The sequence below is a fragment of the Eleutherodactylus coqui genome, chromosome 10 (assembly GCF_035609145.1).
Source record: "Eleutherodactylus coqui strain aEleCoq1 chromosome 10, aEleCoq1.hap1, whole genome shotgun sequence".
NCBI lineage: Eukaryota > Metazoa > Chordata > Amphibia > Anura > Eleutherodactylidae > Eleutherodactylus > Eleutherodactylus coqui.
The window spans coordinates 117114645-117141932 of NC_089846.1; the positions used below are offsets into that span (position 1 = coordinate 117114645).

At 45.2% G+C, this 27288-nt stretch overlaps 1 protein-coding gene across 3 annotated transcripts in view; it reads left to right on the forward strand.

The window, feature by feature from the left end:
• The window catches only part of RADX (RPA1 related single stranded DNA binding protein, X-linked), a 52001-nt gene extending 25060 nt beyond the window's left edge, over positions 1–26941 (forward strand). Inside the window, exons 8-15 of one of the 3 annotated variants that reach the window (XR_010787023.1) lie at positions 4258–4425; positions 9990–10126; positions 12969–13174; positions 18934–19022; positions 20200–20490; positions 21759–21905; positions 22696–24246; positions 24446–26941. Coding sequence is in view for 2 of the 3 variants with exons in the window: in XM_066581769.1 (XP_066437866.1) it covers positions 4258–4425; positions 9990–10126; positions 12969–13174; positions 18934–19022; positions 20200–20490; positions 21759–21905; positions 22696–22832 (1175 nt within the window). In the remaining variant the exon portion in view is untranslated. Of the gene's footprint in view, positions 1–4257; positions 4426–9989; positions 10127–12968; positions 13175–18933; positions 19023–20199; positions 20491–21758; positions 21906–22695 lie in introns of those variants that run through there. The other 2 variants (XM_066581769.1, XM_066581771.1) reach the window with 2 other exon arrangements.
• Positions 26942–27288: the final 347 nt, after the last annotated feature.

Genomic DNA, 27288 nt, shown 5'->3' on the forward strand with positions numbered 1-27288 from the left:
CGTATTGACTCCTGTATACGCCAAGCTATACTCGAGTATATACTAGGTTAAAAAAAAAAAAAAAAAAAATTAAAAAAAAGCAATACTCCCCTCCCAGCCGACATCTGTGTCCCCGGCGGTGCGGCAAGCTGCTTCAGTCTTCTCCCCGCTGTTATCTCCCTAGCTTGGTTTCGAAATCCCTGCTGTCAGCGCAGAATGACATCACTGGCTGTGATTGGTTTATTGAGCGCCAGCTGGGATTTCAAAACCAAGCCGGGGAGAAGACTGAAGCAGCTTGCCACACCGCCGGGGACAGACGCCAGCTGAGAGGTGAGTATTGAGGGTTTTGTTTTGTTTTGTTTTTTTTATAGTATAAGCAGAGGGTGGCTTTTTCAGCGCATTTTCTTTTTTTTTTTTTTTGTGGGCTGAAAAACTCTGCTGATACTCTAATTAATATATATATATATATACGGTATTTTTTCTGCATAGTGTGCCCCCAGCATAACCGAAGAAGCTTTTTGTTGCTTTGAATCACGTTTCTGATCGGGCATCTTAACCCCTTGAGTGGCACGCCTGGAAATTTTCCAGGACGAGCTCCACTGCCCATAGCGAGGGCTATGTATCACTATGGGAGCTGCAGAGCATAATGCCACAAGCTGTGACATTGTGCTCTGCCTGCACAGTCCCACAGAGAACAAAGCAAGGGCTTTGAAAAACCAGCAGAAGATATTGCCGATCTGCTGGCAATCTCCTGCTTCTAAGTCTCCTGCTTTGTTTATAGGTTGCCATAGAGACCATCGGCTTGTCAGAAGCAAGCCGATGGTCTCTGACAGCCAAGCACTAGCTCTCCCTGCCAGAGGACAGCTAGGTACTAGCTCTTACAGCAAAGATCAGAGAAAACCTCCGATCTCTGCTGTGTTAACCCTTTACATGCTGCTGTCTATGTGACTTCAGCATGTAAAGGGCTGTCACTGCAGCATGTAAAGGGCTGTCACCATCGGACCCCCGGAATGTGATCAGGGGGTCCTGATGGGTCCCTGTGGAAGTCCCCTAAAGGGGTAAAAAAAATTATTTAAAAAAATTATAAAAACACTTGTCTCCCTTTACTTGGTAAAAAATCAAAAATCAAATCACACATGTGGTATCCATGCATCGTAATGACCCAGAGAAGGAAGTTAATGCATTATTTAACCCCTTAATGACATGGCCCCTTTTTCTTTTTTCCCCCCATTTCTTTTTTTTCCTCCCCCTCCGGTTTAAAAAAATCACAACTTGTCCCGCAAAAAACAAGCCCTTATATGGCCGTGTCAATGGAAAAATGAAAAAGTTATGGCTCTTGAGACGCAACTGCAAAATTAGTTGAAATTCAATGATTAGACCATTTTAAAAAAACCTGCCCTGGTGGGCACGACAGGGTGGTAGGAAACCCACCACTCAAGGGGTTAAATATGAAGAAAAATGAAGAAATCGAGCTGATCAAAATGCAATCTAGCAGGATTATGGGGTTGCACTTCACTCCCAGCTTCTTAGCCTACATTATTGTTCTCTTGAACACGTCTACCTCACAGGATATTATATATATTTATATAAAATTATTAATGGTACGATATTCAGCAATGCATGAAAAGTACCAAAACCCACAAGTGTAGAACATAAAAGTGTAAGAGCACTACCTAATTTATTTGCTTTATCGATCATTCCATTACGTTGGGTTATTAAGATAATTATATAAAATAAGTGGGTAAAGCTCCGAGTCTAACTTTATGAACTTGGTGACAGAATTCCTTTAATGGAGAATTGTCATTACTCTATTAACCCCTTGAGTGGCAGGTTTCCTACCACCCTGTCGTGCCCACCAGGGCAGGTTTTTTAAAATGGTCTAATCATTGAATTTCAACTAGTTTTGCAGTTGCGTCTCAAGAGCCATAACTTTTTCATTTTTCCATTGACACGGCCATATGAGGGCTTGTTTTTTGCGGGACAAGTTGTGATTTTTTAAACAGGGGGGAGGAAAAAAAGAAATGGGGAAAAAAGAAAAAAGGGGCCATGTCATTAAGGGGTTAAATGTATTAACTTCCTTCTCTGGGTCATTACAACGCACATGGATACCACATGTGTGATTGTATTTTTGATTTTTTACAAAGTAAAGGGAGACAAGTGTTTTTTTTTATTTTTTTTAATAATTTTTTTACTTTTTTTTTTTAAATTTTAAAAAAAAATTTTTTTTTTGTCCCTTTAGGGGACTTCCACAGGGACCCATCAGGACCCCTGATCACATTCCAGGGGTCCGATGGTGACAGCCCTTTACATGCTGCAGTGACAGCCCTTTACATGCTGCAGTCACATAGACTGCAGCATGTAAAGGGTTAACACAGCAGAGATCGGAGGTTTTCTCTGATCTCTGCTGTAAGAGCTAGTACCTAGCTGTCCTCTGACAGCTAACAACCAGCTCTCCCTGCCACAGAGACCATCGGCTTGCTTCTGACAAGCCGATGGTCTCTATGGCAACCTGTAAACAAAGCAGGACATTGCCGACATGTCGGCAATATCTTCTGCTGGTTTTTCAAAGCCCTTGCTTTGTTCTCTGTGGGTCTGTACAGGCAGAGCACACTGTCACAGCTTGTGGCATTGTGCTCTGCAGCTCCCATAGTAATACATAGCCCGGAAATCTTCCGGGCTATGTTGCTATGAGCAGTGGAGCTCGTCACGGAACTTTTCCGGGCGTGCCACTCAAGGGGTTAAAAGGGTGGTCTGGGTACCTGATGGCATTCCCTTTATAGCTTCCGCTGTGCTAACATAAAAGCTGTACTTACCCATCCTTTGCACAGGGATCCAGCCCCGCTGCCCTCCTAATGTGTTTGTAGAGAATGTTACCAGGTATCACCATACCGAACTCCTGGCATCACGGTGCCCAGGATGTGAGTGCTGATGCCAGTAGGAAGGGTGGTGATGCTGCTGGGGTCAGGTGATGTTTGTGTAACACAATATTAGGGAAGTACAGCTTTGTTGTGTTATCACAGATGGCACTACAGGGAAAACTAGTAATTATTAGGAAGTTATTAGTACCAGTGTTTCTGGTGGCGCAATGCTGATACGCACACCTCTGCTACGTCTCTTTAGCATATGAGCTGCATGTGTTTTACAAGCTTCAGCTGGTGGCTGAGATGGTATCGTGTCATGTAAGCTGCATTAGCTTAACGGCGGCGTTGAACCCTCTGGTGACATGTTTGCACAACAGCAACTGTTTGTTACAGCACTGCACAACGGTTCACAATTAGATGACAGCTGGACTGGTGTTGGCGCATTACCACTTGAGATGACCTGATCTCACGTTCAGATGTGAAGATGGTGGGGAAGGACTATGCTTCATAGCTGGCAGTGCATATTGATCAACAATGTTAATGAACATCTGTGAGGTGTCATTTATTGGAGTCTCCACACAGGTGTCCAGCTGTCACACATCCAGCTACAAACTGCCAGACTGAGTACTGTTGTATCCATAGCAACTGAGGCCACTCTGGGTTTTGTGGGGGATATACTTGCTGATTCTGTCCCAGGTTACACAGCAAAGTTGACAAGTGAGCTGCAGAAAATGAGAACACAGAATAGGCTGACCCTTTAGTGGCCAGTGTGAGACACTAAAACCTATAGACAAAGGGTAATCCTAATCAAAATACTAACTACCACCTGTCTGTGTGATGTTTGCTTTTGTTTACATGACTGTTATGTCATCACAGGTCCTAAAACATGCAGAGCCTGACAGTAGCTGTGTGCTTACAGGACCTGTGATGTCACCATTATGTCACCGGGGCTCTGCCCCTGATCACATGACAGGTCCTGTAAGCACACTGCTGCTGGTTTAGGACTGTTACCAACTCCAATCCTTTTCACTATATATTAGTAAGGAGCGCATTGCACCACCAGAAACTCGGGTACTAGTTGAAATGAAATAAGAACTCGAACATTTAACCTTGGCTAATTCCAATTCTTTGTTAGTAATCTATGATGGCACAGCGATGCATTGGAAACCCCAACACCCGTGTGTGTGTGTGTGTGTGTGTGTGTGTGTGTGTGTGTGTGTGTGTGTGTGTGTGTGTGTGTAAAATATATATATAATTTTAATCTATTCTTTTGTCAATGCATACTTTTTTTTTATGACTGCAGTCAGTCTGTGCTGATCTACTCGTTTTTTCTTCTGCTAGAGAAGATGCCGACTTGCTTCTTGCCTTGGTTTTGTCCAGTAGTGCAATTTGTGAATGACCTTTTTTTTTATTTCAGGTCATCATAAAGGGCAGCCGTATACAAGCGATGAGAAAGTAAAGAATTATATAAAATGGATGAGAACGCAGAACGAAGCTGAAATTGAGAAGAAGACAACAATTGGCGGCTATAACCCCTATCCACCAACCCCATCCACGTTTGCCAAGTTCTGTAATGATAGAAAAAGTTAGTTTTATTTCCTGGGCTGTTGACATGATATTGCTTGTATGTAAGTGCACTCTACTGGCAGGTCTGCTTACGGAATATGTACTTTATTGTATTGTACAAGCATGCTTTACTTTTTTTTTTTTTAAGCACAATGCATACATTTGGCACAAACTCTGCTACGTCTTAACAGCCGTCCTTTTATCTAGCCTTTAGGCTGCAATCAGACGAACGTATATCAGCTCGGTTTTCACGCCGAGCCGATATACGTTGTCCTTGTGTGCGGGGGGGGGGGGGGGGGAGGAGATGGAAGAGCCAGGAGCAGGAACTGAGCTCCTGCCTCCTCTCCGCCCCCCTGCACTATTTGCAATGGGGAGAGGCGGGCTGGGGCTGGGGCTGGGGCTAAGTTCCGAGAATTAGGGGTCCTCCCTGCACACGAGGACAACGTATATCGGCTCGGCGTGAAGGCTGAGCTGATATACGATCGTCTGAATGCAGCCTTAGTGCTTAAAGCGATTTTCAAAGACATTACATTGATGGCTTCCCTTAGCTGGTGCTACAGTTTAGCCCATGCATGGCAGTGTGTGGGCTACCCTTCATTCTTCTAATCTGTGAATGGCATCAATATACAGTATGAGGGTGGATCCAAGTAATGCCCCACTGTCACCACAACTTTTATTGAAAGATTATGGCCTGAAGTCTCTTACGCCTTTTGTTCAAAACCCAAATGTTGAATCTTGTTTGGAAAAATGGAGGGGTTTACTTCTTGACCTATGTCTTTACAGCTGATTTAACTACATCCAGGTTTTCAAATATCATACAGCGTAGGCTCTTCATAGAACCAAACAGGTAGAAATAAGAAAAGGCCAAATATGGGGCTGTAAGGTGGATGACGCATCACAGACTGCCCCATTTTGGCAATCGTCTGGGTTATGAAGAATGATCTGTGGGTTCTTGTAGTATTGTGATCTAGCTGTGTCTTTGAGGTCTTTACGCCGTGATGGCCTTCTTCACCTTCAGGGTTACAAAGTAGGTTTTGCTGTTAATTGTACAACACCTGTCAGATAAGTCAATGAGAACAATGCCCTCTTCGTCGCAAAACATTGATGTTCCAGTGCCCATATTTTTTTGAATGAATCCTCTTCCTTAGCTTCAACGGCATCCAGGAGCTCTTGACAGACCTGCACCCTCCTACTCGGATTGTTAACTGCTTGCGAACCTACTTAGCACAAGTTTGTCAAACCCCCAAGTCAGTAATTTATCGCTTCTGCAGAACCAAATGACATGGGCATCAGAAACCTCCTGAACTGTGCCGGGAATCAACTCATCAGCTCGCCGCCGGTTCTCATCGGTGACACATGTTGACTGACGGACGACGACTCCTCGGCTTAGCTGGAATTTCTGTTTCTCCTGCTTCAAACTCTTCATTTTTTGTAATCCAATTGCCGATGTCTATTACCCCATCCTCAAAAACCTTCTTCAGATGATTATGGACTTCCTTAGCTGCACACCGCTCTTTTGCCAGACATTCAGTGGCTGCTTTGTTTTGGCCTCAGATGCATGGTTCTAATTACTCGTTCTGAAAAAGAGAAGCATACATTAGAGTAAGGACACCTATAGAACATCGTTCACAGCCATTCAGAATTGCTCGGATAGATAAAAAGTTAGAAACAGTTTTTGATTCACCCTCATATAATCCCAGTTAACCCCCTTCAGAATTTTTGGATGGTAGGTGAACCACACCATCTGCTACCCGTCTGCACTTCCTCACTAAGTGTGTGGAGACTGTTCTAGACATGCTCTGTGACCAATGCAGGTAGGTGGTCACATCTTATCACCTACGGCCAATCCTGTGTTGCAGTATCTTTAGTCAGGTGTTGCCCGTCATTGTTAACCCTACCTGTAATAATGGAGAACTGCTGAAAAGTTTTCCCCTCCAAAACAGGAAGTGGCAGGTTGCTATTAGACAATGGCCCTTTTACACAGGACTATTTTTGTTCAGGCACCTGCGGGAATCTCAATGATAATCGTCCCATGTAAACTAACCAAGGATTGTTCTCTTCTCAGAGACAGGAAGAATCCGTGTACCAACCTATAATTTTCACCGTACGGATTAGAGGATTGTATAGAAAAGTTACCTTTTTAATATTTCGAAAATTATAATCCCTGGCCACACACTGACATCCCACCATCCACCAGTGTCATTCCATGGGATCCCTAATCCACCACTAACTTTCCAGAAAGGTATTCGATCCGGATCTGAATGGTGACTTCCGCCCACATTGTGGAATGCAGGAGTAGTGCTTATAGACGCACATTACTACAATCCAAGAGGTTCTCAGCAGCACACCATAAACCACAGTAGTGGGGGAGATTTTGCCTGCATACTCACCGTAGGGTCCGGACTCCTAGGATCCCCGATACCAGCAAACAGGGAAATGAAGGGGAACAGCACCGCACAGGAATCTTCAGGCAGTCATTAGTTAGGGTCCAAATTTCATCTTTTATTGGTTAAAATTGGAGATGAGCGAGTATACTCGCTAAGGCACATTACTCGAGCGAGTAGTGCCTTAGCCGAGTATCTCCCCGCTCGTCTCTAAAGATTCGGGGGGCGGCGCGGGTGACAGGTGAGTTTCGGGGGGAGAGATCTCCCCGCTCTCCCTCGCCGCCTGCCCCCGAATCTTTACTCGAGCGAGTAGTGCCTTAGCCGAGTATCTCCCCGCTCGTCTGTAATGTGCCTTAGCAAGTATACTCGCTTATCTCTAGTTAAAACACTTGCAATGTTTCGTCCGACGCAGCGGACCTTATCATGCTTGACAAAATCAGCTGTGTCAGACGAAACGTTGCAAGTGGACTGTAATGACTGCTTGACGATTCCTGGGCGCTGCTGTTCCCCTCCATTTCTCTGTTTGCACATTACTACAAGGTTGGAGAAAGTTGAGGGTGATTTTAATTTTTGGTATGAGACTGAATTATGATTTTATTCAATCTTTGGGTCTCTTCATATTACGGCTCGATGCGTCTCTGTTGCTGTGATGCAACTCCTCAGGAACCAGTTGTTTCTCAAATGGGAAAAAAACATCCCAATAGATGTAACCCCGTTGTTTGTCAACGGGAATGACACCCTCATAAAGCTGCTAAGGCTATAGCAGAGGCGTCCTCGATGTAGGCGGTGTTCGGTTATCGCCTGCTATAGAAGGTGTAAGAACCAATGTTCTGGGTGTATATATCTGTAGACATGCACATCAGTAGCACTAGTGCCAATCAATAGATGCCAGCATTAGCCTTCATTCACTACTGGAGTCCCAGTACGGCGTATAGGACCTAGGAGGCAGACCCAGGTTCCAATGATCCCCCTTTGTCCTACACTTAGATCTCTCTCACGCTCGCTCGCTGTAGTCCTTGATAACTTGCTAATCTAAATAAGTGATTCATATCATAGCAAGGATACAATGAAACAAAAAAAGAATGCAGAGTGATTTCCGAGCCTCCTGCCAGATGGTAGGCAGAGGGCTATTAACCCGTCCCATCAATAGTGTGCTCTTTTATAAAACCTCCCATAGGGGGGCTCGTCCTTCAGGAGCCAATGGCAATAACACATGTCGCTAGAGGCTGCCCCCAGGATGGGGTCCTATACGCTGTCCTGGGACTCCAGTAGTTCATGAAGGCTAATGCTGGCGTCTATTGATTTGAGCTAGTGCTACTGAGGTGTGTGTCCACCGATACAGAATATTGGGGTGCTACTGGATCTTATCTTGTATAATAGGCGGTAAACGAACACCGCCTACATCGAGGGCGCCTCTGCTATAGTCTTAGCAGCTTTATGAGGGTGTCATGTCAGGGAACAAACAACGGGGCTACATCTATTGGGGTGTTTTTCCATTTGAGAAACAATTGGTTCCTGAGGAGTTGCATCACAGCAACAGAAACGCGTCAAACCGTAATATGAAAAGACCCAAAGATTGAATAAAATCATAAGTCAGTCTCATATGAAAAATCAATGACCCTAACCTTTCTCCGACATTGTAGTAATGTGCGTCTATAAGCACTACTCCTGAATGCTCCAATGTGGGCCGGAGTCACTATCCAGACCTGGATCTAATACCTCTCCGGAAAGTTAGTGGTGGATTAGGGATCCCATGGAGGGACACTGGTGGATGGTGGATGGCAGTGTGGGGCCACGGATTAGAATTTTTAAATATTAAAAGTTCACTTCTATATAGAATCCTCTAATCCGTAAGGTGAAAACCAAGAATTGTTCAGTTTCTAATTGCAGACAAATGAATGATGTATCTTTCAGTGTAAACAGCAGTCGTTCACTTTTGAACAAGTGTCTGTTTACTGTGAATGGAGGCGGGCGAGGGGAGAGCGCTTCCCGACTCACTCTGCAATTATGTCAGCAGCGCTGTGAGCAATGCCAGCGATCCTCGCTCCTGTGTAACGGCATCGGAGTGAGCATCACTGGGATGAGCTGTCGGGCAACATTTGCCCAACATGTTGTACCATGTAAAAGGACTATTACAGTGTGAAAACTGCAGGATTTTGGATGGAGAGATTGTGACATCGACAACTTAAAACACAGGAAAATCCTTAAGCCTGGGTTCACATGGCAGATTTGCCGCTGATTGCCGTTGCATATCCGCACTGCAGCAAAACCGCTGCGTTTGCAGTGCAATGCAGCACAAATGAGATTTGCCAAAAAGCTGTTCACAGGACGGATTTTTTTCCGCACAGCCGCAGTACGTAAATGCAACTGCGGCGCGGTTTTAAAAGATGCAGCATGTTCATTCTACGGTCTTTTCCGCAGCGCTTTTTTGTCCATAGACCTCTATGGACGCAGCCAAAACCGCACCAAATACGCGACAAAAAGTAAAAAAGCGCTACGGAAAGTCCACACGAAAATCCGCAAGCCCAAATTAACCTTTGAAGTGGTTTTGCCGCAGAAGCAGTTCTTCTGCGGCAAAACCGCGGCAAATCTGCCCTGTGTGAACCCAGCTTAAATGTTTAACATTAAAAACGTGATTTATTCAGTAAGGCCTATTTCAGTGACACAATCCCCTGCACCAGAACCATACGCTACTGCAAGATAATGGTTAACTTGCTGATCGGTGGGGGTCTTGCCAATGAGACATCCCCTTCCCTCTTATCGATACAGAGAACGAGGGTCCTATGTGTCCTCTTCTCGTGACAGCAGGTCACACTGAATGGAGCGCTGGCTACCTCCGTCAGTCACATCGAAAAGTAATGAAGCCGTGGAGTGTGCAGTAACCCCGCAGTGAGGACTGGGTACATGGGACCTCCCCCACCCCCTTCTCCAGATTGCTGGGGGTCTTGGCTGTATGACGTCTGCTAATCGGCAAGTAATCCCCTATCCTATGCATAGGGAACAAGTAGTGATTCTGGTACAACCCCTGTATCCATGTACGGTGTTATGTCAGTTTGTAGTTGAATTACTCTGAAATAAGATGGAAGAGATGTGTTCACTTTACACGCAAATAGTATCATTTCACTTTACACGCAAATCGTATCAGGTCAACTATGGAATATATATATAATTTAATATTTTTTTTAATTTTCCTTTGCAGCAGAGGAAGTATTAACTACAATTCGGGAACTGAAGGCAATAGATGAGCAGCTCCATTACAGGGAACACAAGCGTGTTGCTGTTCAGGGTATTATTGCTGCTTGTACATTCGTGGAGGATGCTTCCAAGACAGAAACGGTAGGTGCATGTATATGTATTGGGGGTAACCTGCTCCTCTGTACCCGATTTCTGGTGTACAAACGTCACAGGCGCTTTTGGATTTACTATAATTTATGGCAGGAACTGCTGTAAAGTTATAGATGAAACCTGCAGCAGCTCCTAACGAAGTGCACATCTCATTCTGGCATACGGGACTGACCAGACGGGCATCGGGTTATTAAGGAGGTGAATGGTTTACTTAGGTCGGCGTAGAAACGTGTTGCCTTATACATGCATATCAATATTGGTATGAACGTCCTTCCTGCCAATGGATGTACATTTATGTCTTATGGCTGGTGTGAGCCCAGATGCTGAGCCTGCACCATCTGCAGTGGATGAGAAGACTGATCCCCCCCCTCTGTTTTACCCCTTACATGCCACAATCAATGTTGATCATGATCTCTCATCCACCATGTAATCGCGGAGGGCCGATGCGCTGCTATGGCACCTGGACAACGGACTATGACATCCAGGGCTTCCATGGCCTGTGATTGCTATGAGAAGTGATAATGCATTGCAGTACAGAAGTGCTGCAAATGTATTATTGGTACGATCGTAGCATTGCAGGTTCAAGTCCTAAACATGGGCTTTAAATGAATGGTTTATATAAAGCAATATGTTAAAAAAAAAAAAAAAAACTATTGTGCACTTTCCCCGTTTAAAAAAAAATAAATAAAAAATGCACGTGTAGTATCATCACATCCCTCACGACTAGAGATGAGCGAACATACTCGGTAAGGGCGATTTCGCAATCGAGCACCGCGATTTTCGAGTACTTCACTACTCGGGTGAAAAGTACTCGGGGGCGCCGGGGGCCGGGGAGAGGCGTGGCGGCGCGGGGGGTAGCAGCAGGGAACAGGGGGGAGCTCTCTCTCTCTCCCTCTCCCCCCCACTCCCCGCTGCAACCCCCCGCGCTGCCACGGCGACCCCCGAATTTTTTCGCCGAGTACGGAAGTACTCGAAAATCGCGGTATTCGGGCGAAAAAGGGGCGTGGCCGAGCACGTTCGCTCATCTCTACTCACGACCTGTACAGTAAACTGAACACCCTTTTTGTCCTGCAACGCAAACGCCCAAAGGCTTTTTTTTGAAGTGGTAAAAAAGCCATTTGTACTCAAACGGTAACAATAAAAACAGCTCATCACACAAAAAAACTTTACCTCACAGAGCCCCATCGATTAAAAAAAAAATTATTGAACTTTAAATCCAGCGATGGGAAAAAAACAAAACTTCCCAAACGTTTTTGTTGTAACTGTACTAACCTGCAGAATGTGTTTATCATGTCATTCATGATTTAACCCTCTTAAAATGGCAGAATGTGTTTTTTTATTAAACTTTTAGGAGGGAGGGAGAAGGAAAAAAAAATATTTTTTACCATAAACTACATGTACCCAAAAACGGGTGCAAATAAAAACTACAGAATAAAACAGGTCCTCACACGGCCATATAGATGGAAAAATAGTTATGGCTTTTTTTAAAGTGGAGATAACCCAACACCGCCCTCCCCATTCAAAAAAAAGAAAATAATTATTGTAGCATCCTTGGGTCAAAAATGTGCTGTGTCACTAAGGCCCGATGTTCACTTGCAGGCACGGATTCCACTGCCGAATCCAGCTGTGGCAGCCGACATTGGGAGAAAAAAAGGTCTCTCCTCTGCGCCAGCCGGATCTTCTTTCTACATCGTGCAGAATGCGTCTGGACGTGCCAGATGTATGCACGGTGCATTTATTTATTTTTCTGTCGCACTTTCCTGCGGATCCGCGGCACAGCCACAATGGCAGCTGTGGCTGTGCCGCGGATATAACTGTTTCTATTGACTTCAATGGAAGCCATCCTGCAGGATCAGCAGACAAAAATGGAGCATGCTGTGATTTCGATCCGCACACCGGGATGGGATAAAAAAAATCACATCTGCATGCTTTAAATTGCCGTGTGGATGCTAATGCACCCCTATGTGCGCGGATCTCTTTTATAATTAAAATCCGCATGTGGACATTTGGCCTAAGGGGTTGAAGCGCTACAGAAACTGTTGGAGTTCAGCACAGTGGGTCACCTTCTAACTTCTGTAGCTGCTGGCAATTGATTAATGAAGTACTGTGTTTCCCCAAAAATAAGACACTGTCTTGTATATAATTTTTGCCTCAAAGGAGACGGTCTTATTTTTGGTAGGTGTCTAATAATACTGCCGGCGTTCCGATCCTCGCGCTGGCCTGCTGCAGGCTGCCGCGTCGTCCTTCAAGCCGACAAAGCAATTCTTCCTGGAAGATGTCACTTAATAGCTGTGATTTGGATAATCATTGGCTGACGCGGCGCTGTATTAACCAATCAGAGCATTAGCTTGCTGGAGGCGGGGTTATTCAAGCCCTGCTTCCAGGAAGAACTGCTCTGTCAGCTAGGAGGACGCGGCAGCCTGCAGTATCAACGGGGACTAGTGCGAGGACCAGTGCTTGGAAAGCGCTGTGACACTTGTCTTCTGTTCCCCCCCGATCCCTGACTATAATGGGCACCGTGTTCTCTGTCAGAGGGTTCTGTAATTAAGCAATGATGACATACCTTAGCAATATGTAACCATTATGTGCAGAGAGGACCCCTTTTTTAAAGGCCTTGTGCCCAGATCGCAGTCCTACTTTCTATATCCTATCTGCTAGAGCATGGTCTGCAGCTCGCGATCACCACCTCTGACCAGGAACGGACAGCCGCTTCTCTTCTAGAGGCCTTTGTGCTGTCTTGTAGTAATAAATTTCACCTGCAGTGGGCGATGCAGGAGAAGCGTCTGTCTGCCCATTTTACCTTGACACTGACTTTCTCATTTTGTCTTTGCAGCATGTGGAACTCGCCTCTTTTCAGAAAACGAATGTGCTGAATATTGGCAGCACAGAACCCATTGGTGAGCAGCAAAGTCCAAGCAGGGTCACGGCAGTGGCGGACCTCTCCGACCATTCCAAACGATGTGCAGAACCGCTTACACCTCAGAGGGAAGCTTATGAGCTTGTAAAGAGGAGGAGAAAGCCAGACTCGGGAGTAGGCAAGTAAGGGCTCCTCCTCTTGGCTGTTTGCTCTCCCCTTTCCTACAAGACACTTGAGGTTGGAGCCGATGCCAGCATCTGATTTCAGTATTTAGTCGTCTTCACCATTCAGACTGCACATTTTATGACAGTATGCAGCTATATAGGCACGAGTAGGTTGCAGTTACAGACATAGCGGTGCTGTAAGGGGATGATGTCTATACTGTGTCTCGATAACTTGCGAAATTTAAAGGGAATGCAATAGTACTTTAACCCATTCCCGCTTCAGGGCGTAAGTTTACGTCCTGGAAGCCTGGTAGTTCCCGCAACAGGACGTAAACTTACGTCCTGGAGATAGCGCGGGATCATATGTGATCCCGCTGCAACAGCGGGGGGGGCATCGGAGATCCCCCCCCCCCCCCCCCCCCCGCTGTTAACCCCTTCCCTGCCGCAATCTAAGTAGATCGCAGCAGGGAAAGAGTTCACAGAGGGAGCGGACTCCCTCTGTGTCTCCGGCAAGCGAGAGCCCAGCCTGTCGCCATGGTAACAGGACGCCAGACACTGGCATCCTGTATTGCCTATGCATGCGCAGAAGACCTGTGCGGCGCGAGCACGCCGGAGCGGCCCCATTCTACAGAACAGAAGAGGAGACTGCGCAAGCGCGTCTAATGGAAGGAGAAGAAGGCTTCGGTCGGCGCCATGGAGACAGGGACGCCAGCACCGGAGGGGGTAAGTGTATAACTTCTGTATGGCTCATATTTAATGCACGATGTATATTATAAAGTGCATTAATATGGCCATACAGAAGTGCTGAACCCCACTTGCTTTCACGGGACAACCCCTTTAAGTCCAAAATAGGCCATGTCATGAAGGGGTTAAAACAGAACTATAGCATTTTATGGATTTTTAAGTTTTTACAAGGATGGCAACATTGGCAAAAAAAAAAAACAAGTTTCAATACTAGCCACTAGAGTTCTCAAAAAAAAAGGCTGCTGTTCCTCACTTTTCAGCTTTATCATGGTTACTTAAAGGGGTTGTCTGCCCTCCTTACAGCTGATGCACCTAGCCTCTCCCACTTCCCCTTCTATCCGCTGCATTGGATAGCAGGCCGGACGATCAGCTGGTAGACGGGGGTCCTGAGTGGCAGACCCTCGTCCATCAATTACTGATGCCTACATTATACAATATGCACACAGGTAAGGCTCTGCATAGATCTCTGTACTCCATCACTTTCTGGAGACGTTACATTGCAGCTGCCATAAAGCAAACACACCCTGCTGTACAGTCTACAGAGACAATACAGGAAGGATGTGCATTTCGCTAATATGGCCACCCTGGGAAAATTTAAGCAAAAAAAAAATAGTTTAAATAATCAGATCCAAGATTGTAGAAAGAAAATTCGTTTTTTCTATAAAAAAAATAAAAAAATAACCTTTAAAACCTGAGACTTTACTTTTTAAGAAAGTTAACTTCTGGCTCTGTGAAAACCACAGAGAACTCATGGAAGAGTGACTTGGCCCTACTACAGCTGCTGCAGTTGGAAGGGGTTTTCTGGACACAAAATGGAAACTCTGAAAGTGCTGAAATCTAGGAGGTGCTGCTAAGTAGAGGCAACCTGTAGCTTATCTGCCGCTCTGGACCCTCGTCTTTGTCCCGTGCAGCCGCTGATCTACTGCAGAAGTGATGCATGTAAGTACAGTGGCAAAAGCTGTACAGGCTGTTACCTACAACTCCCAGCATGCATAGAGCTTCTCTGCCGTCATCGCTGTAGCTCCTCCCACAACTCACAGGTCCTACAACTTACCAGCACCAACCTACCTCTCACGCAGAGTGCCAGAGAGCTGCTGAAGTCGACAGACAGGAGCTTCCGATACTCTGAACTGCACATGGGCACACTGCTTCCTAGTAGCAAATATGGACAGGATGTCAGAGGAAGTGGAGATCTTCTTCAGGCGGAGGGTCATGTGACCGAAAATAAAGACAGTAGGCAGCCTATTACATACTGGCTTATTGTGGGGATGTCTATTAGATTTTAACATGTTAGCGGTGTATTCCAGGGACAGACTAACTGTACAAATGCTGTACGGCTATATGGATTATTCTCTGTAGTGGTGATTGTGAGGGCTCAACTTGACATCTTGTAGTTAAATGAGAAACCGGAAATGTGGATTACCCAAATATTTGTTTATAACAAGACAAAATTTGCAACAAAAATGCCTTAAAAGGTTTTAAAACAAAATGTTGGGACGTGCGGCCCATCCGATCAGCTAATCCTGTTTTCAGCAATCTTCAGACTACCTGATCCCCCTGAGTGCATTGATAGTGTCAGGACCTGCTTCTGATCATGTGATTAGCACTGGCCAATCAAGAGCGCAGTGTACAGTAATTAGATGAAAAACTGCTGCAACCACCTTGGGAGAAACTGGTCTATTGGAGGGGCAGCAGAGAAGACCTGCAGGTAATACGCTCCCCTGCACCTCCTGTCCTTGCGTAGAGGTTTGCTTAGAAGCGGCCTTCCAGTTTCAAAGGTTGATTCAGCAAAGCATGGTGATTAATCTCTCTCTATACTGTGTATGCATTGCAGGCGCCACTGTTTGGCCCTGTACCCTGGTAAGGGCGGCTTTACTTGGGACAACGATCGGCCAAAGCGAGTTATTTTCAACAAGAGTTGTCCCATTCACAGGACTCTGCGGGGTGCTGAGTGAGAAATTGTCCCTAATCTTTGTTTCCGCTCCACATTGGCAGATTCATTTTGGAGCGTAAATAAGTCAGACCACAAAAAATAGGGATAAATGTGCTTTTCCTGTTTCGGAACTTTTTTTTTTTTCTCCCACGAAGGCCAGCGTCGCACAAACGTATGCGTATTTGCATGTGCGCAACTTTTTTGCACACTGAACAAGGCCTTTTTTGTGCGTATGAGTGTAGTTACTGCACTTTTTCTGCCACAAAGCATGTTCACTTACACGCGGCAAACAAAGACTCGCCTATTGAAAGTTCCAGATGGGCTTTTACCAGCAGAAATTACGCATGTCTTTATATTTTGCGCACACATTTGTACAAACCGCTCCATTGACTTTTATGGCGACCTTTTGGTGCGCAGAAAAGTGGAGCATGCTGCGTTTTGTTTTTTTCCCAGTTTTTAGGGGGTTTTGTGCGATTAAGTTGGCACAACATAGGAATGTGAACAAACCCATTAAAATCAATGGGTTCTGTTCTCTGCGTTTTCACTCACGGAAATTGTGTGCACACAAATCCGCTGGTGTGACATCAGCCTCACACATACAAGATTGTTAGTTGCTCCAAAGAAAGCCCTCTGCGTCATAGGAATGTTCACCTTTACAACCCAACACTCTAAAATGTAAGCGTGTGATCTGGGAATGAAGGCCCAAAACCCCGGCAATCGTGAAAGTGTTAAAGGGGTTGTCTCGCGAAAGCAAGTGGGGTTATACACTTCTGTATGGCCATATTAATGCACTTTGTAACATACATTGTGCATTAAATATGAGCCATACAGAAGTTATTCACTTACCTGTTCCGTTGCTGGCGTCCCCGTCTCCATGGCTCCGTCTAACTTCAGCGTCTAATCGCCCGATTAGACGCGCTTGCGCAGAAGGGTCTTCTGCCTTCGGGTCTGCCCGGCAGCAGCCGCGTTCTGGCCCCGCCCCCTTCTACGCGGCATCGCGTAGCTCCGCCCCATCACATGTGCCGATTCCAGCCTCCTGATTGGCTGGAATCGGCACACGTGACGGGGCGGAGCCAGAACGCCGCTGCTGCCGAACCGAGCCGAAGGCAGAAGACCCTTCTGCGCAAGCGCGTCTAATCGGGCGATTAGACGCTGAAGTTAGACGGAGCCATGGAGACGGGGACGCTAGCAACGGAACAGGTAAGTGAATAACTTCTGTATGGCTCATATTTAATGCACGATGTACATTACAAAGTGCATTAATATGGCCATACAGAAGTGTATAGACCCACTTGCTTTCGCGAGACAACCCCTTTAAGGATGCAGCCGGCGACTGAGCCATGGGAAAAGTGAAGGTCAAGAAGCGGCTTTGGCGATCAACCATTTCATTTGCCCTGTCTTACTGCAGTGATTTTGTAATCTGCGGCTTCAATATCCTCTTTTCTGCAAAGCCAATTAAAATGACTCTTAGCTTCACAATATAACCTCTAATAACTCCATTAATTTGAGCTTCTGAGACTCTGGTTTCATTTCAGTCCAATTAAAAAATAATTAATAACGTAAAAGCGGATGCTACTTTGAAGTAGATCACAGTGATCCGACACGAACGGGCATCAATTCTTTGGCAGAACAACTTTCTGAATGCTGTAAGGTTTACCCGGCGCTCGGAACCGCTTTGTGATACACGGCTATATATGTGCTAACTGCACACACCTAGCAGTTAGTAGATGCAGTCGATGGCTATACACATTCTGTAGATGGCGCCGCACCCTTTTCATACATGGCGGGTGTCGGCTATATTTGACAGTAAATACACACTGGCAACAGTCATGATCTGAGAACTCTGACCCTTTAAATTCCGCTGTCGTTTGCCAGGCCCCAATTGTCAGCCTGTTAAAACACAGTATAGTGCAATACCATAGTATTGCATTATACTGTATAAGTAATCCTATGATTACAAGTCCCCTATGGAGACAAATTTAAAAAAAACAACAAAACACTTTTCCCAGTCGTCGCATCTAAAGATAAAATTGGTATCGCTACATCCGTAAAGGTCCACTTGATTAAAATATCACGTTATTAATCCTGCATGATTAAGTCCGTCAGAAAAAAATACACAATGGCAGAACTGCGCTTGTTTTGTTTTGTGGGTTTTTTCAATTTTTTTCTTGGTAATTGAGAAAAAAAAAAACAGTTATGTTCCCCAAAATGGTACCAATACAAACTACAAGTCAACTCACAAAAAAATGAGTGCTGTCATAGCGACGGAAAAATAAAGTTATGGGAGGGTCAGAAGTAGTGTTTTTGGGGATTTTTAAGTATTGCCACTTAAAAAAAATGTCAATTTGGTAATCGCTGTACTCTTACTGACCCAAGGAATAGAGACAACGTGTAATTTTTATTGCACCATGGATGCTGTAAAAATCCCCCCCCCCCAATAGCACCGTTGTTTTTCTCACTTCGCTCCCCCCTTAGAAATTTGTAAACCTTTTCCAATACAATACATGGTACTATTCAAAAATTCAACTTTTCCTGCAAAAAAAACAAGCCCTCCTGTAGATATGCCACCCAAAAAATAAAAAAGGGTTAATCTAAAAACATTCTTATTGGCACAAGTCATCTTGATGTAGTAATCTATTATATTAAAGGGATTTTGTGGGCGAAAACCATTGACTACCTATAGGATGGGTTTTCTTTCTTAGGCCCCTTGCACACAGGCGGAAATTCTGCAGCGGGATTTCCCGTGGAATTTGCACCTGTGCCCGCCTGCATAGGATTGCATTGAAAACCGCAATCCTATTCACACAGCCGCGATTTGTCCGCGTGAAAACGCACGCGGAAAACAAATCGCAGCATGACCCGCACAGAAATGTCAGTGGTTACGGGCCAGCTTCGCTCTGCGCATGCACCGGCAGCCGATGCATAGCAGAGACCGCAGAACGCTGCAGGGCACGGGTCCGCATACCACAATTCTCGCAGCGGGATCCGACCCGGACGTCTGCAGGCGGCCTTGCAGTAGAAAGCAAAAAACATAAAAGAAGTATGCTACATAAAATTAAAATGTATATTTTTAATCTATTTCTCTTTTTTCCTTTTTTAGTACGATATCCAAATCGGAGCATATCCCAGTCATGCAGCACTCGGTCCAAGATGTGGAAACCACTTCTCAGGAATCCTTACATTTTGAAGGTAACTTATATTTGTATGTATGCTTTTCAAAGATTATGGCAACCTCCCAGAACTCAGAGCATACAGGATAAAATCATATTAACCCCGTGGACACCAAATATATAGTCATGCCTCGCCAGATCCCCTGCTACAGCAATGATGTCCTTGCCAACACCAGTGATGTGCCCGCTGCAGCCAATCACCAGCTTACATGAGCATATGATTACCTGCAGCTGTCACATGTCCCTGTGTCATAACATCGCTGCTCCAGCAGGGGGGGGTGGATCAGGTGAGATGAGTATTGCTACTCTAGTTTCTCTGCCACCCTGAGCAAGGATGGTACCATTTTTTAGCTAGATGATCTTTTTAAAGGTATTGCACCAGGATCACAAGCTATTCTCCATTCACAGGATAAGGGATAACTTGCTGACCAACTGGGGTTTTACAGCTGAAACTCCCACCGATCTGAACAGGAGACCTATGGTCCCCCTCAGCACGTCACTGCAGCGTCTCTTCACACCTCACTGTTGCGTCAGAATGATTGGAGCGCTGCCAAAGCATGCGCAGCCACTGCTTCATTCAATTTAATGGGGCTGATGGAAATGCCCATCGTTCCATTTTGTCTCCTTCTCACTGTGGTGGGTGCAGTAAGCCGATGGTAAGGAGTATAGGGGACACGGCGCCCCTGTTCTCGGCATTGATGAGCATCTTAGCTGTGAGATCCCCATCCCATGATCAGCATGATGGCTGCATATCACTAGTACATGCCACCACTCGCTGAGCAGTGGGGTCCAACCATTGAGAACACCAGGCCCTTCCATATTTTCTCTGCTCCTCTCCCAGTATGATGCTCCTCCGAGCAGTCCCAGCGGCAAGACCCCTATCGCTCAGCAAGTTGCCTGCTATGGCCAGAATAGCCTTTCAACAGAAACTAGCAATCCGTATACAAAGTATATACTGTAAGCAGACGTACCTGCTCCTTACCGTGCTATGTGATTGGCGTGCAGTGTGGTACCATCTTCATGGCACCATAGGGTAACTTTATATTTTGCCCAGTGTTTCTATAGATGTCCACAGATCCACTTTGCCCACGAGATGCCAACTACTACTACTTGTCCTAGATGTTTCCTATTTGTAGTGACCGTGGACAGATTTGCGCTCTAACTATTTGTCGTGCCGCCTTTTCCTATACGTACAGATGAACGAGCTGGGAGCTGTGTTACAGAAAGCAGAACAAGCGATGAGACCCCATGTCACAGGTTATCCTGGGAGAACCCCTTGTGGTCGGACGTGAAGGACACTGTAAAGGAGCATCTGCACTACAGCAAGTTATTTCCAGAAAGTTTGATTCAAAAGTTTGACTACAAACATAAGGAAATCCTGATGCAGCCATATAACCTTCATCCGGCAAAAATCACAAACCTAACAAGACCCTGCCCCAGCCTCCTCCGTGCCAGCAGGCCGGGCCGCTGTGAACTGACCATACTGGGTAAGTGCATATAGGGGGTATATACTTTTCTTCTAGTCCAGCATCACTAAGGGTAATGGATTATGAGATGTTCTACATAGTCTCTGACATGGAGCCCTTGGGCTGGATTTACACAAGCCAGCACAATACCGGTTTGTGGAACTCGAGCCGATTTTGCGCTCGCAAGCATGTGATGCAATATTTGTATATTTTTTTCCTCTCCCATAGAAAATGTTGAGGTCTCCCAGGATATAGGAAGTGCTTCAGCAAATCCTATCTGTCAGCGTTGCTGAGAGAGAAAAATCACTCATGTAAACACAACCGTTGGGAATTATGAACAGAACTTGCGCGTTTTTATCATCCGTGTAAATGCCGCTTAAAGGTGTTTTGGGATCGTAACCCCATAACGACCACTCTTCATAAATCTACAGTGAGTGATGTATGGAGTAGGCTTGGCCAACCCTGTTCCATTCTTGGCGGGTGCTGATTGTTTCTGCCATCTGCCTGCAACAGCAGCTATCGGTGCTAGCTCCAATCACTATACTGTTAGATATCAGGGCAGCTAAGCAGCGAGCCGGAGGAGGGGGTCCTCCTGTCTGTGCTAATGCCATAATTTAAATATTTTCTAAAGAGAACCTGTGACTTTTAAAGAGCTTTCAGATGCAGGCAGTCTGACCCATTATATTTTGTGTCCCTGAAAATAAGACCTGCCCCAATAATAAGCCTTAGCTACACTACATGGAAAAAAAAAAATACTTGCATCACAGGCATCGGCCAGGTCCCTCTCGCTGGTCTCCGGCAGTCTTCTGTATAGTCCTCAGCACTGAGAAAGCATTCTCTTCCTGGTAACGGGGCTTAAATACCCTGCCTCCAGCAAGAGAATGCTGTGATTGGCTGAGGCGGTATTCCTGAACCAATCACAGCCATTCATTGAATGGCTGTGATTGGTTCATCGAGCAGCGACTATGATTCACTTAGCCAATCAATCACAGCAATTTGTTGCTGGAGGATATTCAACCCATGTTACCAGGAAGAGAATGCTCTCTCAGCGCTGAGGATGACACGGAAGATTGCGGCAGAGCTGCGAGAGGGACTGGAATGCCGCCTGCTAGGGGGAGTATTAAGAGATCCCCTGAAAATAAGACACTGTGGTCCTTTTGGGGCAAAATAATAGAAGACAGTCTTATTTTCGGGGAAACGCAGTATATACTTCTCTCGTCTACTGCAGTACTTTAGTTCCTATGAGGACATTTATGGTGATGAAGCTTTCTGCATCTTCTTTTCGACAGGTATAAATCAGGACATCGCAATAGATGTATCGTTACCAGTGTTCGAGAACTTCAGCGTATTCGGCATGAACTGCCTGCCTAATCCTCTCCAGTGTACCGGAGCAAGCCGTGATGAAATCCAAGAGCGCTACTGGGTTTCTCTTCGAGGTAAGAAAGTGAAATGCCTCCTTGTCTTATTGGAGCTATTGAAATGACCAATAACTAAAGGAGTAGCGCCACCTATAAGAATCAAGTAAGGGAGATGGAACACTACCTCTGCAGCGCCACCTATTGGAAGGCAGCATTCCTGCAAGTCAATGTTAGACTCTTTATAAAAGCCGATAAGAATCAGGCACACAACTTTCAGATGGCAGTAATCAAGTTCTTTCTCATGCTCATATTATGGACACAACATGTGGGCCTCCTTGATTCCTCAGAACCGATAGACTGTAGAGTACCAACTCCAGTTCAGATGAATTGCGGAAGGTCCAGGTGTTGTGTTTGTAATATGGCTGACAAAAAGACCCTATAAAGTTATTTGAAAGAAGCCTCCTCACTGACCGCTGTGTAGTGGCCAGCGCTTGTAACTGCAGGCACGGCTATCATTGAATTCAACGCAAGCTGTATCTACCGTTACAAGCACCGGCCACTACACGGAGGTCGGCTCCGAGATTTCTCCTGCTTCAGCTCCGACCTCTGTGTATTTGTAGCACTGACAGAATGCGCCAGCTCAGCTGATCAGACAGGGTCCCGAGCGACGGACCCCAGACGATCAACCAAAGATGACCTATTCAGAGGATAGAGGGGTTTTCTGTGGAAAATACTAATTAAATACTAAGTAACTTACACAGTTTGCCTTCAATAACAGTCCTAACAACGAACATTCCGATAACCTGACCGATGATGCAAGTGATGCCTCAGACCCGACCGTTCATGCTTGCACTGTCTTCTATTTCAGATGAGCTTGTGGAGTATGCGCGGGCCTGGGACAGACTGCACGTCATCTGCATCCTGGACTTGTGTCACCTGGGAGAAAGCAACGTGGAAGTCTGCTTAAACCGAGTGTATTACCCCACCGTAGACAGAACTGATTAAATGATACAGCGGGGCGGTAATGTTGGCTCTCCTGAAGCACTTTGTCATTTATCATACATGGGAAGGCTTGATAAATGGTCGTTAAGAAGTACTGTAAGGGATTTTTAACCTATTTAAGATTATTATGTCATGGGGATTTTTACACAGATTTCTTAATGGATTTTTTATATATCAACTATGGCGGTGTTAAATTTAATATTTTTACTTACATTTTATTGTATATATTTTTTTCTTATTTAAATGGATAAACTTTGTATTAATGTGACTCTGTCCTTACAGATGATTTTTCGGAGGCATCTGTACAGACTATTGTGCTTTTTAATGCATGGCACCATTCTTTGTTCCCTCACCTACAACTGTATATGGAGCCACGTACAGATCGATCTGCCAGAGATGCCAGCAGAGTGTATGTGTGCGGACAAACAGGGAAATAATGATTTGTACTAGAGACAAAGGGGTTACCAAAAAGGGGGGGGGATTAAAGGGGTTTCTGGAACCAAAAAATTAAAAATGGCTTATAATTAATAAAAAAATAAAAAGTGAATACTCTTATTACAGCGGCTCTGCAATGCCTGTCGCACACAACCTGTAAGAAGTTCACTGTGCATGTGACCACTCAAAGCTTCAGCAGCCATAGAAGATTCACTACTGAAGCCTGTGAGCGGCTGAGCTGCCTGCCGCTTTTTCCGGGCTCCATGCAGTGGGCATCGCTGCTGCAGGGCTGGAAGGACGGCTGCCGGGTTTTTATTAACTTTTCTTTCAGCACTAAGCAAAAACAATAATACCCTTTAACCCCTTTAATTTCTCCTATGTGGTAAATGTATGGAAACACACAGCTCTCTTCTACAATAGCATCTGATGACCAGTGGTTGGAGAAGTGGGATCCATTTTCATAAGCCGATTACTGGGTTGGCTTCTATTTAAAGGGGTTGTACTAGAATTGCAAGTTATTTCACTTTCACAGGTTAGGGAATAACTCGCTAATCAGTGGGGATCTCACCTGTGAGACCTCCACCGATCTCAAGAGTTGGGTTCCCGTGCACCCTTCCGACTGTCACTATGGGGGTTGCTGCTTTCTTTGCAGTGACGTCCGAAAGAACTAGAATGAGTGCTAGCCGAGTATGCGTGGTTGCTGCTTCATTCATTCCAGTGGGGCTGACAGAAATGCCTGAGCGCTTGCCAATTGGCTATCACCGGAGTCCCATTGAAAGTGAATGGAGCCCAACCAGCACTCCAATCAGTCTCCAGCTCACTTCAGGGGGTGTAGTAACACCTCAGTGAGCGGGACGGGGCACAGGATCCAAATTCTCAAGATTGACATGGGTCTCAGCAGTGTGACCCCTCACCGATCAGCACGTTATCTCCTATCCTGTGACTAGGAGAACTTGTAATCTTGGTAAAACGCCTATAAGAGGTGGTTTTTGTGAGAAAATCCGTTGAACTCTGACCATCCAAAGGAGATTTGGAAAGAATTCAGACCCCTATAGAGATACGTGTTCAAAAATTGATTTGCACAGATTTTTCAGTCTATTAAAATGAATTGACACGGGCACTATTTCACCACCCTTGACCACCAGGGATGTACCCATTAACTACTTCCTAAAACAACCAAGACTATAATGCTACACGTTTCTGTCACTATGTATGTATGGATTGCACTTGAAAAGGGAACATAGTAACAGCGTGTAAGGCTGAAAAATACACGTCCATCTAGTTCAGCCTATTAACCCCCAATGTTGATCCAGAGGAAGGCAAAAAAAACATGAAGTAGAAGTCAGTTTTCCTCATTTTATGGGGAAAAAATCCTTCCTGACTCCAATCTAGCAATCAAGATAACTCACTGGATCAACAACCCTTCTGGGTAATTGGTGATTATAACATATACTGTAACCCTCAAGAAAGGCGTCCAGGCCCCTCTTGTACTCTCTTAGTGAGTTCTCCACCGCCATGTTCTCAGAGAGCTCCATAGTCTCGCTGCTCTTACAGTAAAGAACTCCCTTCTATGTTGGTGTAGAAACCTTCCTCCTAGATGTAGAGGGCGCCCCCTGGTGACAGTCACAGTCCTGGGTGTAAATACATGATGGCAGAGATCTCTGTATTGTCCCCTGATATATTTATACATCGTTATTAGGTCGCCCCTCAGACACCTTACCCCCCGCCCCTAAAGTAAATAATCCCAATTTTTATTTCTGGGTATTGGAGTCCGCGCATTCAGTTAACTACTTTACTTGCCTGCCTGTCCACAATATTCCATGTGTGATCTGACAAGGTTCTCGTCTTGTGCTCCTACACCTCTTGATACACCCCACGATCCTATTTGCCTTGCTGCAGCTGCCTGACACTGGTTGCTCCAAGTTTACAGTTTACTAAAACCCCCAAGTCCTTCTCCATGTCAGTGTTTCCCATTTAGTGTGTAATGGTGACATGTATTTCCTCTGCCCATGTGCAGAACCTTATATTTATGTGTTAAACCTCATTTGTCACTTTTCTGCCCCCCAACTTATCCAGATCCACTTGCAACCGCTTTCTCTTCTCTTTTTACTAACATTCCATAGTTTTGTATCTGCAAACATTGATATTTTACTGTAAATCATTCTACCAGGTTATAAATAAATATATTCAAAAATAGGGCCCCATACTGCCTTCTGTGGTGCACCCGTTCAGAAAGCAGAGGGTGGGTATTAATGGTACATACTCAATCACTGACCAGTTACTTACACACATTCCCGCCCAGACAAAGCATTCTCCTTTTATGCGGCAGATACCCAAGATCCAGTGATCGTCCCCGGTCCAGTCTATAACTTACCTCCTCGTAGAAGCTGATCCGGTTGGTTTGACAGGAGGGACCCCCCTCATAAGCCCATGCTTATATGGAGTTATACAGCTATTTTTCTTGAGGTCCTCCAGGATAGCATCTCTTAGAAACCCTTCAAACATTTTACCCACAATAGAAGTAAGACTTGCCAGTAAGAGGGGCCAGGACGTCTTTATTCAGTGTAACAATACAAGTGATATCAGTAATTACTCCAGAACGGTTGGTCATCCAGGGATTATCCCCATTGCCAGATTGGAGTCGGGAAAGAATTTTTTTTTTTCTCCCCTGAAGAAATTTTGTTTCTAACTCATAGGATTTTTTTTGCCTTCCTCTGGATCAACATTGGATGGAGGGGGTAATGGGCTTCCTCTGGATCAACAACACAGGAGGATAAATAGGCTGGACTGGATGGACATTGTCTCTTTTTTTTCCTCAGCCTTACCCACTGTTATGTTAAAGTGATCTCTTATCACTGTCTAACACGCTGCCTTTATTGCAGCGGCGATTTTAGAATGATTCGGTACAGGTTGGGGGGCTGAGTGTTTGCCACACTGCACATGGTCTTGACTGGCGCTGGTTTATTCTACCAGTCTGCCCGGTCACTGATTCTCTGTAGGGAGTCTATGATGATGATCCTATCCGATTCCCCCGTTATGAACGCCGTTATCTGCTATGTGTATTGTAGTATTTGTATAGCATGAAGGCATTATTTATCTAGATGACATAATTTACTTTATAATGTATTTATTCGCTTATTTGTGGTTACTACGTCTTTTAGTATGTGTGTATCTATTTGTATGTGTGTGCCATATACAATACTTGTGAATGCCCACCAATTGGCAAAATTCTCTGTACATCCTGGGGAAAAAAAACTGCCTAAAAAATACTAAGAAAATGTTCCAAATAACTTATTCTTAGAAGGAAAACTGTAAAGAGGTTTTTACTCCGTATTACAGCATAAGTTGTATTGTAACTTCTTACAGTTGTACTTTTTTTCAATTGAGTCACTTATACTTTAGTTCAATTGTGTCACCATAATTAAAGTGGAACTCCAGTTGAGTGGCGCCTCTTGGTCCTTTGGCGCTGGTGCCAAGACACGCACTTGCAGGAAATCGCCAAGATGACATGATGCGTTTTGCTTGCCGATGCCTCTGTTTGTAGCAAGGACTCAAAGTGCAAGTTTTCATGATCTCTTAAGTAAAGTGCCTTCAAGGGGAGATGAAAATCAGTGTTGTGTTTTATATATATATGTATGTAATCTGCTTTTTATACTTGTCATGTATTTATTAGAGATGAGCGAGCGTACTCGGAAAAGCACTACTCGCTCGAGTAATTTGCTTTATCCGAGTATCGCTGTGCTCGTCCCTGAAGATTCGGGTGCCGGCACGGAGCGGGGAGCTGCAGGGGAGAGCGGGGAGGAATGGAGGGGAGATCTTTCTCTCCCTCTCTCCCGCCCGCTCTCCCCTGCTCCCCGCTGCGACTCACCTGTCAGCCGCAGCGGCACCCGAATCTTCAGACCCGAGCACAGCGATACTCGGATAAAGCACATTACTCGAGCGAGTAGTGCTTTTCCGAGTACGCTCGCTCATCTCTAGTATTTATGTATGTATGCCATCTATTTATTGTATTTTTTTGTATTTG